Source organism: Emydura macquarii, unplaced genomic scaffold (genome assembly GCF_026122565.2).
Source record: "Emydura macquarii macquarii isolate MOO-44397 ecotype Brisbane River unplaced genomic scaffold, CSIRO-AGI_Emac_v2 contig_3240, whole genome shotgun sequence".
NCBI classification, from domain to species: Eukaryota; Metazoa; Chordata; order Testudines; family Chelidae; genus Emydura; species Emydura macquarii.
The window spans coordinates 1,786,552-1,799,130 of NW_027133377.1; the positions used below are offsets into that span (position 1 = coordinate 1,786,552).

Below are 12,579 nucleotides of genomic sequence, written 5' to 3' on the forward strand. Positions count from 1 at the left end.
TGGGAGATCAGTGTTCCCCTCCCCCTGGCTGTAGCAGGGAGCATGGCAAAGCGCTCTGCCTAGGTCCCAGGGAGATGGGAGATCAGCGGGGAGGCAGCCTCCTCACTAAACTCCTTCCGTCTGGCCGCAGTGGAGGGAGCTGCTGGCAGAGACTGGTGGCCCTTCAGGGTTGTAAAAACGGATTCTGTGGCCCTTGAACCATAAAGGTTGAGAATCTCTGATTTAGCAGGTACACAAATCATCTAATATCTGAAAAGAGTATCTCTGTGATTACTGGGACTATGGCTTATTTTACATTCCATGTGCTCTGTTGCCCAAGAAACAAGTCAAAGAAGTTTTAATATATCATCGAAAACTTTTACTAACCCACATGATGCTGTATCTGAACTATTCTATGTTCAACTTAATAAAGCAAAACTTGTGTCAGGGATCAGTATCAAGGAACAATTCATATGCAGCCAAATCTTTGATTGCATGATGAAAATTCACCACTTTGGGTGACAGTGATATTAAAAAGAAAAGCTATACACAAAGGCTTTAATAAAGATCATGCAACAGACATCATATTATCAAAGCTTAAAGACCAAATAAATATGTGACTTACATCCCTAAGCCTCTCACCTGCCTTTATTGTTACTGATAATGAAGACCATATTTAAAGAACAAATGTAAGATTGAAAAGACAAAGGGTCGGAACCAGAGAATAACAATAAAAACAAATGAAAATCCCCATTTTCTATGCATGTTTTTGTAGATTTAATCTTTCATGGGTGTTTGCCTTTTATTGCCATAAAACCACTGATTCTGTAGATTAGAAATTTTGCAATACTTTGAATTAAGTGACAAAAAAAAATTTGTATTTTAAGGTTTGTCCATTTATCTAGCTAGCATGGAGAAAGAAAGACAGCATAAATAATATTTTACACATGCAACCAACCTAACAGCCTGATTTAGTGCTCACTGAAGTCAATCCACTGGATTGGGCATATGCACTGTTGCAAACTCAAAATTTTATACTTAATCTTGTCATATTTTGTGTTTTTCTAAAAAACTCAGCACCAAGACTTATGTAATTATGTGAGACTCTTTTAAGAGAGAGAGAGGGAGAGAGTTTTTTAGCCCTCATCGTTGCAAAGAAAAGCTTGAAAATATGACCCCACAACAGTGCATTTCAAATCTCAAATGCCAGAAGGCAAATCAACCCCATTTTAAAACAAAATCTCATGATTTTTAAACCAACCTCTTTAATTTGGGGGCCCGACTCATGATTTTCAAACACCTGGGGTTGGGAATACTACATATGTCCATCTGAAGGTTTGTATCACACTTGTCATCAAGGAGCCCCAGTCCTTATTTTAGCCTCTAGGTTCTACTGTAATAACAAAATAATACTACTCACGTGGATAGTCTTTTGGATGCATCTTCTCTGACCAGTTTCCATAAAAAGTTAGCCTGTATTTAGCAGTTCCACAGGCACAGCAATCTAAGATTGGTTTATCAGTCACCCCCTCAAAGGTTGAGTCTGAAATAGCAGCAGTGGAAGCAGTTATAGAAAATGTTCAGTTGCAACTCAACAGATGACAGCAAAACTCCAGTGATAAATATAAATATCTCGGCATAAATCATTGTATTTTATTATTACTTGTTACAATTAGCCAAAACCTGAACCTTGACATTTCATAGTGTGGTTAATGATTTGGATTCATATCCCTAGATATGAACCTACCACTATGGTTTTGGTTCCACTTCAGATCCAAAACTAGACAAGGGCCTATTTTTATTTGGATTCGGTCAAAATTTCATAAGAACAGCTGCTTTTGTGAGAGAGCCATCATTCAAGATGGCAGCAATGTTCTACTAATTTGGGCTGAAATCTCACAAGAATGGCTCCCTGGTTTTGGGCAATGTCAAAACAAACCTGAACCCCTGCTATGATTTTGCCTTGAAACTGAACCATGGGCCCAAACCTAAACGTAATTTCAAACCTAAATATAATACTATGTCATGAGTCTATTAGTCATTAGGCTATGTCTTTAGTGAATTAACAGGACTAGAGACTATGTGTTTAGACTAAAGACTTTAGTGTTTTAGACTTTAGTGAATTAATAGGAAGCCTAGACTAACAAATTGTCCTGTGCATCAGCCTTTAAAAGAGATTAAGGACCAGACTGTACTTGGCCCTTGGGTGAGTGAACATGGGAAGGGAGAGTACAGGAAGCCTTGTACAGAAGCTGAGTATAACAGCAGACCTTTCGGTCTCCTGAACACAAAGACTACTCCAAACTAGTCTCTCTCTTGGTGCTAGCCTCTCCAAAAGAGTGGAAGTAGTAGTAAGGCGTTAGAGCCAAGAAACTGCACCTTCTGAAAGCAGCACATGCTGGTCTCTCTGAAAGTATGTCTGTGACCACATACCCACTCCAAGAGTTCTAGGAGGCATTGTGTCTGCTTGTGGTATAATGCCTTCGCTGCGGGGCTGTACAGCTCCACACTTTTCCATGGCATCTAGCACAGCCCTGTGCCTTCAGGGCACAACTGAATATGTACGAAAGCACAAAAATAGCTTATAGGCCCAAAATGCCTTTTCATAGCTAAGGCTATGTCTAGATTAGGAAGATAGTTAAAATATTTCAGCTAACACATTTTTATCTTAACACATTTTAAGCACCTTGTGATGGATGCTGTGTATAAGAAAGGTGACCATTTATATTGCTCTTGTTACCACTGTTACTTAATTTTCATAAATCTTGTACCAAGTATGTCATGTAAGGTACCAACAGAAAAGTAATCAATTGCTAAGTATGATTATCCTGTTTATATGCATGTATCATCTTTGTATCTGAAGTTATGAATATTGGCTCTGTATCTGTATCTCAAACATCTGTAGTATACCTGGGTGACATCTCCAAGAGAGATTTATACCAGGGCTAGTCAGCTATGTGTTGATGGCCCATTAAGTACACTTAACTCTCACAATTGATCATTGAAGAATCTCATCTCGCCCAATAGGCTTTCCTGTGGATTCCTCAGACAGCAAGGATCCAATGGCCACTCCCTGTGATTCAGCAAAACATGAAGAGCATGTAATATTCCCATGTGACCCTGGACTCCATCTTGGGCCAGTACCTTTCCATACACAGGAACTGGGGTTTGTTTGGGACAGTAAAGTTCCATGCACATGGCAGAGAATATAAAAGGCACCTGAGCCTTTTCCATTTTGCCTCTTTCCTGCTCCAATTTTCTGGACTGTGGATTTACAACTAAAAGAAGTGTCATGAACTATGAACTAAGGACCCTCCAATCTTTTGGAAGTTACTAGAAAGACTTCTGCAAGCCAACAATCTATTCCATCACTACTACAAACCTGATACAAGGACATTGCAATCATTTGTATGTATATGAACTATTAACCATTTAAACTCCTCTTACTTTTATTAATAAATCTTTAGTTAGTTTACTTAGGACTGGCTGGCAGCGTGATATTTGGGTAAGATCTGAAATACGTATTGACCTGGGAGTACGTGTCTGATCCCTTGGGATTAGTAGAACTTCACTTATGGTGAATTGGGGATTTCAATAACCTTTCACTAAATTACACCTGTATGTCTGGATGAGAGCCAAGGGCTGGAATGCCTAAGGAGGACTGTGCTTGGCTTCTGATTAACCAGTGTGGTACTGCAGAAGCTCATTTATTACTGCTGGTGACTCTAATTATAGAATATATCACCAGTTTTGGGGATTGTCTGCCCTTATTCTTGCAGTCTGCCTTGAGTGTGGCATTCTCAGTGGGGTCCATCCCAGGCACTCGGTTACACACCAGCTGATCATGAGCAACCCTAGATTCCTATCCACATGGTTGACTGTGACCAGCTAACATATTTTAAATATGACTTGCCCTGTCTACACTAGTATTTAAATGTATTAGTTAAAGTGTTTAGCTGATACATTTTAAATACAACCTATTTTTCTATTATAGGCATGACCTAAATTTACTTCCTATTCCCAACTTCATGTCCTTGCTTTTCTATTTCAAGCCTCTCTCTTCTCAGGAATATGAACAACTGTCTCAGTTTCATTTATTTTACTTGTTCCAATGGTCTTATTCAACATACTCATCACTCTTAATGTGAAAGGTTATTTTAAATGAGTGTAAAGTGCATTCTTGAATGTAAGAAACAGAACAACATGTGAGAATCTTGGCTCGCATCAAGGATACCACATTTATTACATTCAGCTAAGCATCTTACTAATTTCTTAAAAATGAAGCACATTATAGACAGGGCCAGATGAAACTAATCCAGTGCTTCAGGCCCCAAAATCTAATAGTCATATCCTTAGTTTCTCCTTAACTAGACACAGACAAAATGTTTAAAACTGGTGGGGAGAAGGTCCCCTTAGCTGCTTTTGAAAATCTTCCCTTGAAAGCTTGCACTGTCATGAAGACACAGTTCCTGTCTTGAAGAGCTAACATGAAGACAACATAGGACAGGACACACTAGGTGAACCAAAGGAATGGAGTTATCTAAGATAATGTCTCTTTATAAATCAGACCACCCTGGAGAGGAATCCTTCCTATCATCTTGGAAATACCTCCACTATGCCTAGTTCAGTGCATGATAAGGAGGGCTTGGCCCTTATTTATAAACACAGAGACTTGCGTAAGTGAGTGCAATTTAATGTGTGGACAGTGATTCGGAGGGTGTGCCCTACTTATAGGTCAGCATGAAGAAGTGCAAGGATGGAAGTGGGGGAAGGATATGAAAGTAGAATGAATGATCACATAGATGGGGAGAAAGAACTCCATCAGATAGGGGATCCCAAATCTATACCAGTGCAGAGTTGTGCAGGGCATCAAAGCAGCCTATGGAATATTTCAAAGAGGGCCAAGGGAGCACCTGGTTCATCTTACCTTGTTCACATAGTTTCTTGGTAAGAGAGCCCTCATCTTGAAAATAAATAATTCGCTTCTGCACAATACTGGCCCTGTTGAAGAAAGAAACACAGCTACAGTGAAACATATCTGTTCCTCAAAAGGAAGAAGAGAATAATGAATGTTAAAGTAATGAATGGACAATATAGGATGTTCTTAGAATGTTTTGTACAAACTGATGCATTACAAAGTATCCCTCTAAAAGTCTGTCCACAGTCAGGTATCAAACTCTTTTTTTTTCTTTTTTAAGAACTGTATTATATTCTAATTGTTTCCTCTGTGATTAATATTTGCTATCTAAATTAGTCTCCCTCCACATATATACACACATACAGTTCTATAGAAAGATATAGATGGATAGATGGATATTTTTGCATTTGATTATGATTACATACTGCAGAAACTTGAAATAATTTTGATGCCTTAAGAACAAGCGATCAGTCATATTGTATAGGGTCTGCTCTTTGAAAGTGTATGATATTAAACTTAATGTCACAAATTCAGAAAAATAACACCTCTAAAAACAAGCAGCTGTTTGTAAGAAATCACTTGGCATTCTGAGGAGATAAACGTTTCTGATACACTGCAGCCATTTAATGTAGATATAATGTGCCATTATCACACAGAACTACCAGCATGTTAAATTCCTCCAATGGGCAACTCAACCTTAAAAAAAATTTAAAACTCATAAAATGTGAAATATTTTATTAATTCTCCGAGTCAAAACAAAACGTGGATTTACAAGCCCCGATTTGTCTTGAGATTTTGAGTCTGAATGAGAGAGAGAGAAACTACTTGGAGAAAGACCACAATTCTATCTTTTATTGTACTGCTACTCTATAGTTGTACCATAGGGCCCCTATCAGGGTATCTGAAATATTGTGCGTTGGCTCTGACCTCATTTTTAATTTGACCTTTTCAAATGCTCATTTGTATGTACAACATTTGGTCTTAAAAAAAACCCTATACATTCTACTCCTAAGCATACCTTTGCACTCTTTCCAGAAAACACTGACTCCAAGGAGACAGCACCAGCTCTTTTCTTTTTTGAGTTTGATTCATTAACAGGGCTCACACGGTCAGAGGGCAAAGCTTGCTTTGACCCTCAAAGCTCTGGCCGCTGGAGAGCTATATATGTTTTTAAGATGACAGCATAAAAGTTTAGAGGGTTTTCTCTCATTTCTTTTCTCACTACTCATGCGGTTTTATCTTGACTCTATTACATAAATCTTCAAATAAATATACAATCAATCAGGCAGCAGATGAAAATATTTCTAAGCATTATAAGTAATAATTTTTATTTCCAGGTAATTTTAAATCCTATTGTTGAGCAATTCTGAAGAAGCATATTGAAATATGGGCAACGCCCTCTCTTAAAAAACAGAATGCTGAGCAGTTGCCATCTGACTGTGACATGTTGCTAAAGTACTCTGTACAAGCTATAAATGGTTTTTTTTTTCTTTTTAGCCCACATAATTATGTGCATTTAAATTCACACAAGCCCTGTGTCCTCTCCAAAGTAAAAACTTTCAGGCTTCAGTCAAATTAGAGGAAGTTTGAGAAACTATTCCTCGAATTGGGATTTCCCTGTGGATTACATGTTTAGAGAGGTTATTTTTTTTCTGGTTTTTTTTGTTTACTCATAAGAGAACATCACCCATTTCCAAACCTTACTATTATTACCAGCATGTGCATATCATTTATTTAACACTTCAGCTCTTACTGAAGTAGAATGCAATGAAAAATGGTTAACAAGTATTAATTTTCATGTCAAATGAAGTCATATTAGTTAAAACTGCATGGACCTGAGCCTACTCTAACCCCAATTTTACATTTACTCCATTGACTTCCATGAATTTATTCTTGATTTACACTGGTCCAAATGAGAGGCGAATCAGGTTGCTTATGGTTAAAGCTGCTGTTAATGTAAGAGATGTGAACCTGTGCTGACCAACATCACCAGAAATAAGTGTAATTGATTGAGCTTTCTTTGCCAGAATGCAAGAGGTGAGACTGGTGAAGAGTGGCAATATATAAAGGAAACACTTTCATTTCACACGAAAAATGCCCAAGAGAATAGCTGAGGTTCATAGACCTATTTAAGCTAGATCAAACTGGGAGGGGCTTCAGAAAGCTACAACTGGCCCAACAGGGTTGGCAGCATGTACAAGCACAGATGGGCAAAGACAATCCAGGAAAACCAACCAAGAAAAGTCAAGACAAGCAGTGTGAAGCAAGGACAGGCACAAGAACCCTTCCTGCATAGAGTCAGAGGACGTTCTTCCAGCATTTGTAAGAGTGAAGCTTGTGGGCACCACCCATAGGAAGGGAGTGTGTCCACAAGAGTGGTAGATATGAGTAGAGAATAAATCATAAGAAATGGTTTCAGGTTAGATAAACCAAGGACGTATTTATGGCAGGACTGTCTTGGGCTGAATCAGATAGTGTTAGCAGACACTGACCAAATACATCAGTGGCAGAAAATAAAAATTTGCTGAGCCACCGCACTATGGTGACAGTAGTTCCATCGACCAAGAAAAAAACCTAAGGAGAAAAAACAAAAACAAAAAACAACTTCTAGTAATAGCAAATTTCCCACAGACAATGGCATGTTTAAGATAAGGGTAGATGACTTCTTTTTCTTGAATTTCTCACTAAATAACCAAAAGGACTTTTCGGAGCAAGGTGCTACAATATAGAGGAGGCTCTCTTCTCTCTTAGAAAGAGACTCAGTGAAACATTAAATGTCCTTAAAGCACCAGCCATCAACAGAATAAAACTAGCTAACAGCCACTTAGAATGATTAGTAAAATTCCAGAATAGCCATCCTCTAAGCTGGAATGCATAAGCATAATTAGGGCCCCACATGTTTACAAGGTATTTTTTATTACTCGTGCACGGTAGAGTGGCAAAGAAGATTTTAATGAACAGGTCTCTCTTTTCAGAGGTGTGTTTGTGTATGTGTAAATGAAAGGTCCTTCTAGAATTTAAAAAAATAAATAAATAAATACAACACAACCACAATTAAGTGTGGGGGAAGGATTCACCAAATCTGTAGATGAAGCAAATACTTTAGACTATCACGTTTTGGAAAAGCTATCAGATGGATTTTTTTTGAACATTCTTAAAGTTCATATTTTTTGTTTTGCCTCAGAGTTGGCTGATGAGCATGAAATACCAAAGAAACAGTTCACTTCCTTTTCTTCACAGCTTTGTGAGTCATTATGTCTTCAGCTGCGTTTAAAATTATGTACAGAGTTGATCATCTTCTCACTGAAGTCATTGAGAATTTTGCCATTGTCTTCAACTGATGCAGGATCTACAGATTAGACAGAGTGGCACATGCAGACCTTAGAGAGGCATATATTGATATGAATCCACACAGACAGGAGAGCTATTATATTCAATGAATTTAATAATGGTTTTATTTACTGTTTGGTTTAGTAATCAGTGTTCTATGTCAGAAACTGATTTACTAGCCAAACAAGAGCTTGGTCCTTCTGTTTGTCTGCTTTAAAGTGTTTGAAATTATGCTGTCTCAACTCTCAGACCTCTGCCTCTGACTAAATAGAGATTTTTGCTCAGGGTTTTGATTCTGCTATAGAAGGGGACTATCAGTCCAAAATTCAAAGGCAAAGTTTTTCAGAGAAGTAAGAATGAGATACACGTGCCCTTAAGGACCTGTTTGGAGTACGTGCACCCTGGGCCCAAGCTTACAAGAATAAGAGGGCACTGTATGCTTCGTTTACCCCTTTTCTGCCCCAGAGTAGCAAAGATCAGGTAGGTAGTGCTGAAGTTTCTGAGTTAGGAAATATTGCATAGGAATGTGTATTTGTTTAAAACCAGCTACATCATACTCTATGTTCTGTCCAACTATATGCCACAGCTGCTGCATGAAGGGGCTGGAACATGCCCCAAAGGGACACCCGTGGCATAAGATTGCTGCAATGGTTTTATGCTGTCCTCCCTCACAGCACCCAGTGCAGGAGCCATGCTGGGGACCACAGAGCATGTGTGGCTTGACTGCTCTTGTTATTATCAGCTGATGCAAAAAACCCTCAGGAGTTGTCACAAGCCAGTACAACTCAGAGCAGACCTAAATTGCACCAAGAGCCTTAATATGGGAGGTACAATTGTTCCCACTAGAGGTGTTTTAAGAAAAAGTTCTTAAAGATTATCTTCTTTGTTCTTTTAGTCAGACCACAGCCCCAATTATTTTATGGTTTTGTTCCTAAATCACTAAAAAAATTTAGGCCAAAGCCATCAATTCTGTGAATAGCTTGACATTTTAATAAAACATATGGAATACATTTTCAAAGCTTTACACAATGTCATGGACAAAAATGACATTTAACCAAAATTAAACTATTGTGCATGATTCCCTATTCATTAACGTAACCATATTCAAGTACAGAATATTTCCTTCTCTGAATGACAAATCAATTTGTCTCATGATTCCTGGGTAGGTGGAAATGAGGACAATAAACTTTTTACATTCAAATGGAATATATGGAAAGCAAATTCCACATTTTCTTGTTACGTGAAATAGCTTGGCTTGGCATATCAGAGCTAAAATTGAAACAATTTCTAGTTTGGGGTAACCTTTTTGATTCAAGTATGTGGCAGCAGAACTATTAGTGCCACTCAGTAGTGCTGTAAGAGCTTGGGAAACCTGCCTAGTAAGCAAAATCAGCATTTGAAAGCTCATGAGATTTGAAAGAATTTAGATAGCTTAATTGAAAATGTAAAAAGTGGTTTAAAAAGAGACCAAAATCTAACTAGGTATCAAGAAATTATGATACATTACTGGGTTATGGATAAGAAGGCTTTTTTGCTTTCTGTTATTTATGAGTTAAACTTTTCTTGCTACCATCCAATTTCTTCCTTCAACGGTTTCCTTCTCATATTTTTTTTATTTTATTGCATTGTTGGAATTCTTTTGTCAGCTCTCAGTGTATCCACAGAAGATATTCTTAAACAGGACTATTGATGAGAAGGTTTGAACTCCCCACCCCTCCCCCTTATAAATATGTTTCTGAATGTTCCATTTTTAGCACAAAAGTCCTATTTATACCAGTCTAGAAACTGAACTGAAGAACCGTATATTTGCCAACTGTTCTATTTTTGCAGGGAAAGCCCTGATTTTTGTTGGTAGTGATGGTAGATTTTTTTTAGATGTAGTGTGTAATTTAGGGTAACTACAGTGCTGACTATGCTGTGCTATATATAAATCTTACATTGAAATTATGTTAAAAGAAGGTTACGATTGCAAAGCCAAGTGCTTAAATTTAGGAAATGACAATTTCCTGGAGATTTATCAAGAATCTACTTATATTTTGATATCCCATATTAGAGATTCTTATTTAAAATAAGCTAAAATGTATTAGAATGCACACACAGTCACCTGGCAGCTGACAGCCCACTAACAACTCACAAGTTCCTAGGTTATTTGGTGAATTCAGTCTGGGGAAAATGTTTCAGATGCTGGCACCTGTGGACACAATTCCTTCTTCAACAGAGTCTAACAAGTTTGATCAGCCAGCACTGACAGGAACTCACTGCTATTGGAAACATGCTTATAACCATTTTTTTTCTGATGTCAAGCCTAGGCTAAGACATCATTTTAAAATGTGGTTGCTAACACAGGTGGGGCCAATTTTTACTTGGTTTAGACAGAATCTTGTTTAAGTCGACTTTCTCTGTTTCCCTAACTTAGTTTTTAGGCCAATGCAGACAAGGCACGGTATTCTCTTTAGCACCTACTGTCAGACACAAAACAACCAAAGTCTCAACAACAATAACAACAAAATCTATAAAGATTTTTTTCTTTTGTTTCACTCTTATAAGAGTGTTAAACAATGCATACCAATGTCAGGAGGTACAACCAAGCAAAATTCTGCATCAAGATCAAAGAACTAAAAGTAACTTTCATGGATTTAGCTGGACTTCCACAAGTCTTTTGTTTTCCCTGATTTCGTGTTTAGTTGTGTCATCAGATGCACGAGCATGATTCCCCAGTGACTTCAAGATAGGATCTGGCCTATCATATATAATACAACAAAAAACATCTCATGAAAAATGTTATTAAATATGCTGCAATGTTATATTTGTCCTGTGCTGAGAAAATCTCTCTGTTCTTTGCCTGAATTGTCACAGATATAAATATTAAATCTAAAACCTCTAGGATAAAAACCCACAATGAAGAGATTTTTTCTGACACACACTATGCTTTTCTTCACAAGGAAAAAAGATAAAAGTAAGAGAGACGGGCTTGACCTCTTGAGTAAGTTTCAAGCCCCTTCACTCCTGACACTTTTGAGGACTGCATCCAGCTGAAGTATTTTCCTTGTCCAGTACTCCACACACTAGGTACTAGTGTGTTAGAACTGAGGGTTGTAAACCATATTCTGGAGGAGTGCTGTAAAGTGCTGATGGTGCTGGCTGGAGGACATTATAGTATCATTGCTTAAAGTACTGTCTTCCTACATTAGATAAGAACAGCCTGGCTTTCAGGCAACAGGGCAGTAAGGTCTTTGTCAATGTTAGTGATTTGTTAGTCTTTGTTAGTGATGCCAGAGCTGCAGAGGTTTTTCTTATGCTACTACTATGGGACTTAATTTTGACAAGCTCGTAACCAGATTAACAGAAAGGAGAACAATAGAGCCTGGATCCACAAAGTGATTAGGCATTACAACTGCTGGCACGACAATGCCTATCTTTTAGGCACCTTGAGAAAAATCACTGGAATCCAGAAAGCCTAGTAAGATACCTAGGTTACCTATACAATCCATGGGGAGAGAGAGAGATGCCTGAGAATGGGATTGACAAAAACTGGTGCAGTAGGTGACAAGCCATGTAAACTAGCCAAAGGAAGAGACCAATGAGAGGGGTGCGACCTAAACCTCACCCCATCTCTGAGATTGGTGCCTATTTCTGCTTGAGGAACCCCTCTCCTGGAGTCAGGTGCCTTAGGTATCTAAGCTGTTTCTTGCAAGAACAGCTTAGGCATTGGTGTACCAGATTGGCCCCAGCAGGTGAGTTAGGTGGGGGTACACCCAGCCATGGATTGTGCTGGGGTTTGGGTGAGAGACAGGCCTCAGGGCACCTACCCAGGCAGCAGTGCACGTGCCCAGAGTCAGAAACGTAGGCATCTAAGAGACGTTTACAGCAAAGTGTAGGTGCCAAGTGAGTTTAGGAACCTATGGGGTTCCTATGGGGGTTTTGTGGAGTGCACTAGTGCATAAAGCTGGGGTTTAGGTGCCCAAGTCCCTTTGTGGGTCTGGGCCTAGGAGCTTTCTTGCTGATTACATGATTCATACAATGGCCTGGCACAATTTCAGTCCCTGTGTATGGGGCCACAAGGGTTAGTCCTTCAGTGTGGCTCCAGGGGATGGGGATAAGGCAGAGTCAGGGCCAGGGCCCCATCCTCATCTTGAGCATGGAACACCAGGCTGCTCAGAGAGAGGAAATACCTTAAAGATCCCAAACTCTTCCAACACCTTGTATATGTTGCTCCTCACTGCCCTTAATCAGGTCAAATGCTAATTGCCACAGTTGGGTCCCTGGTGATTATCCCACCATCCTGCAGCATTGCTCATTACCCGTCTCTGCAGAAATGTACTCCATTCCATTTACTGCATTCACATGGCTCA

At 38.8% G+C, this 12,579-nt stretch overlaps 1 protein-coding gene across 8 annotated transcripts in view; it reads right to left on the reverse strand.

Moving 5' to 3' along the window:
- Positions 1-12,579, reverse strand: part of SPON1 (spondin 1) — a 678,179-nt gene that overhangs the window by 211,703 nt on the left and 453,897 nt on the right. For all 8 annotated transcript variants that reach the window (XM_067532126.1, XM_067532125.1, XM_067532124.1 and 5 more), the window contains 2 exons: positions 4,907-4,980; positions 1,400-1,522 (listed from right to left, as the gene is read on the reverse strand). In XM_067532126.1, the coding sequence (XP_067388227.1) occupies positions 1,400-1,522; positions 4,907-4,980 (197 nt within the window). The remainder of the gene's footprint in view (positions 1-1,399; positions 1,523-4,906; positions 4,981-12,579) is intronic.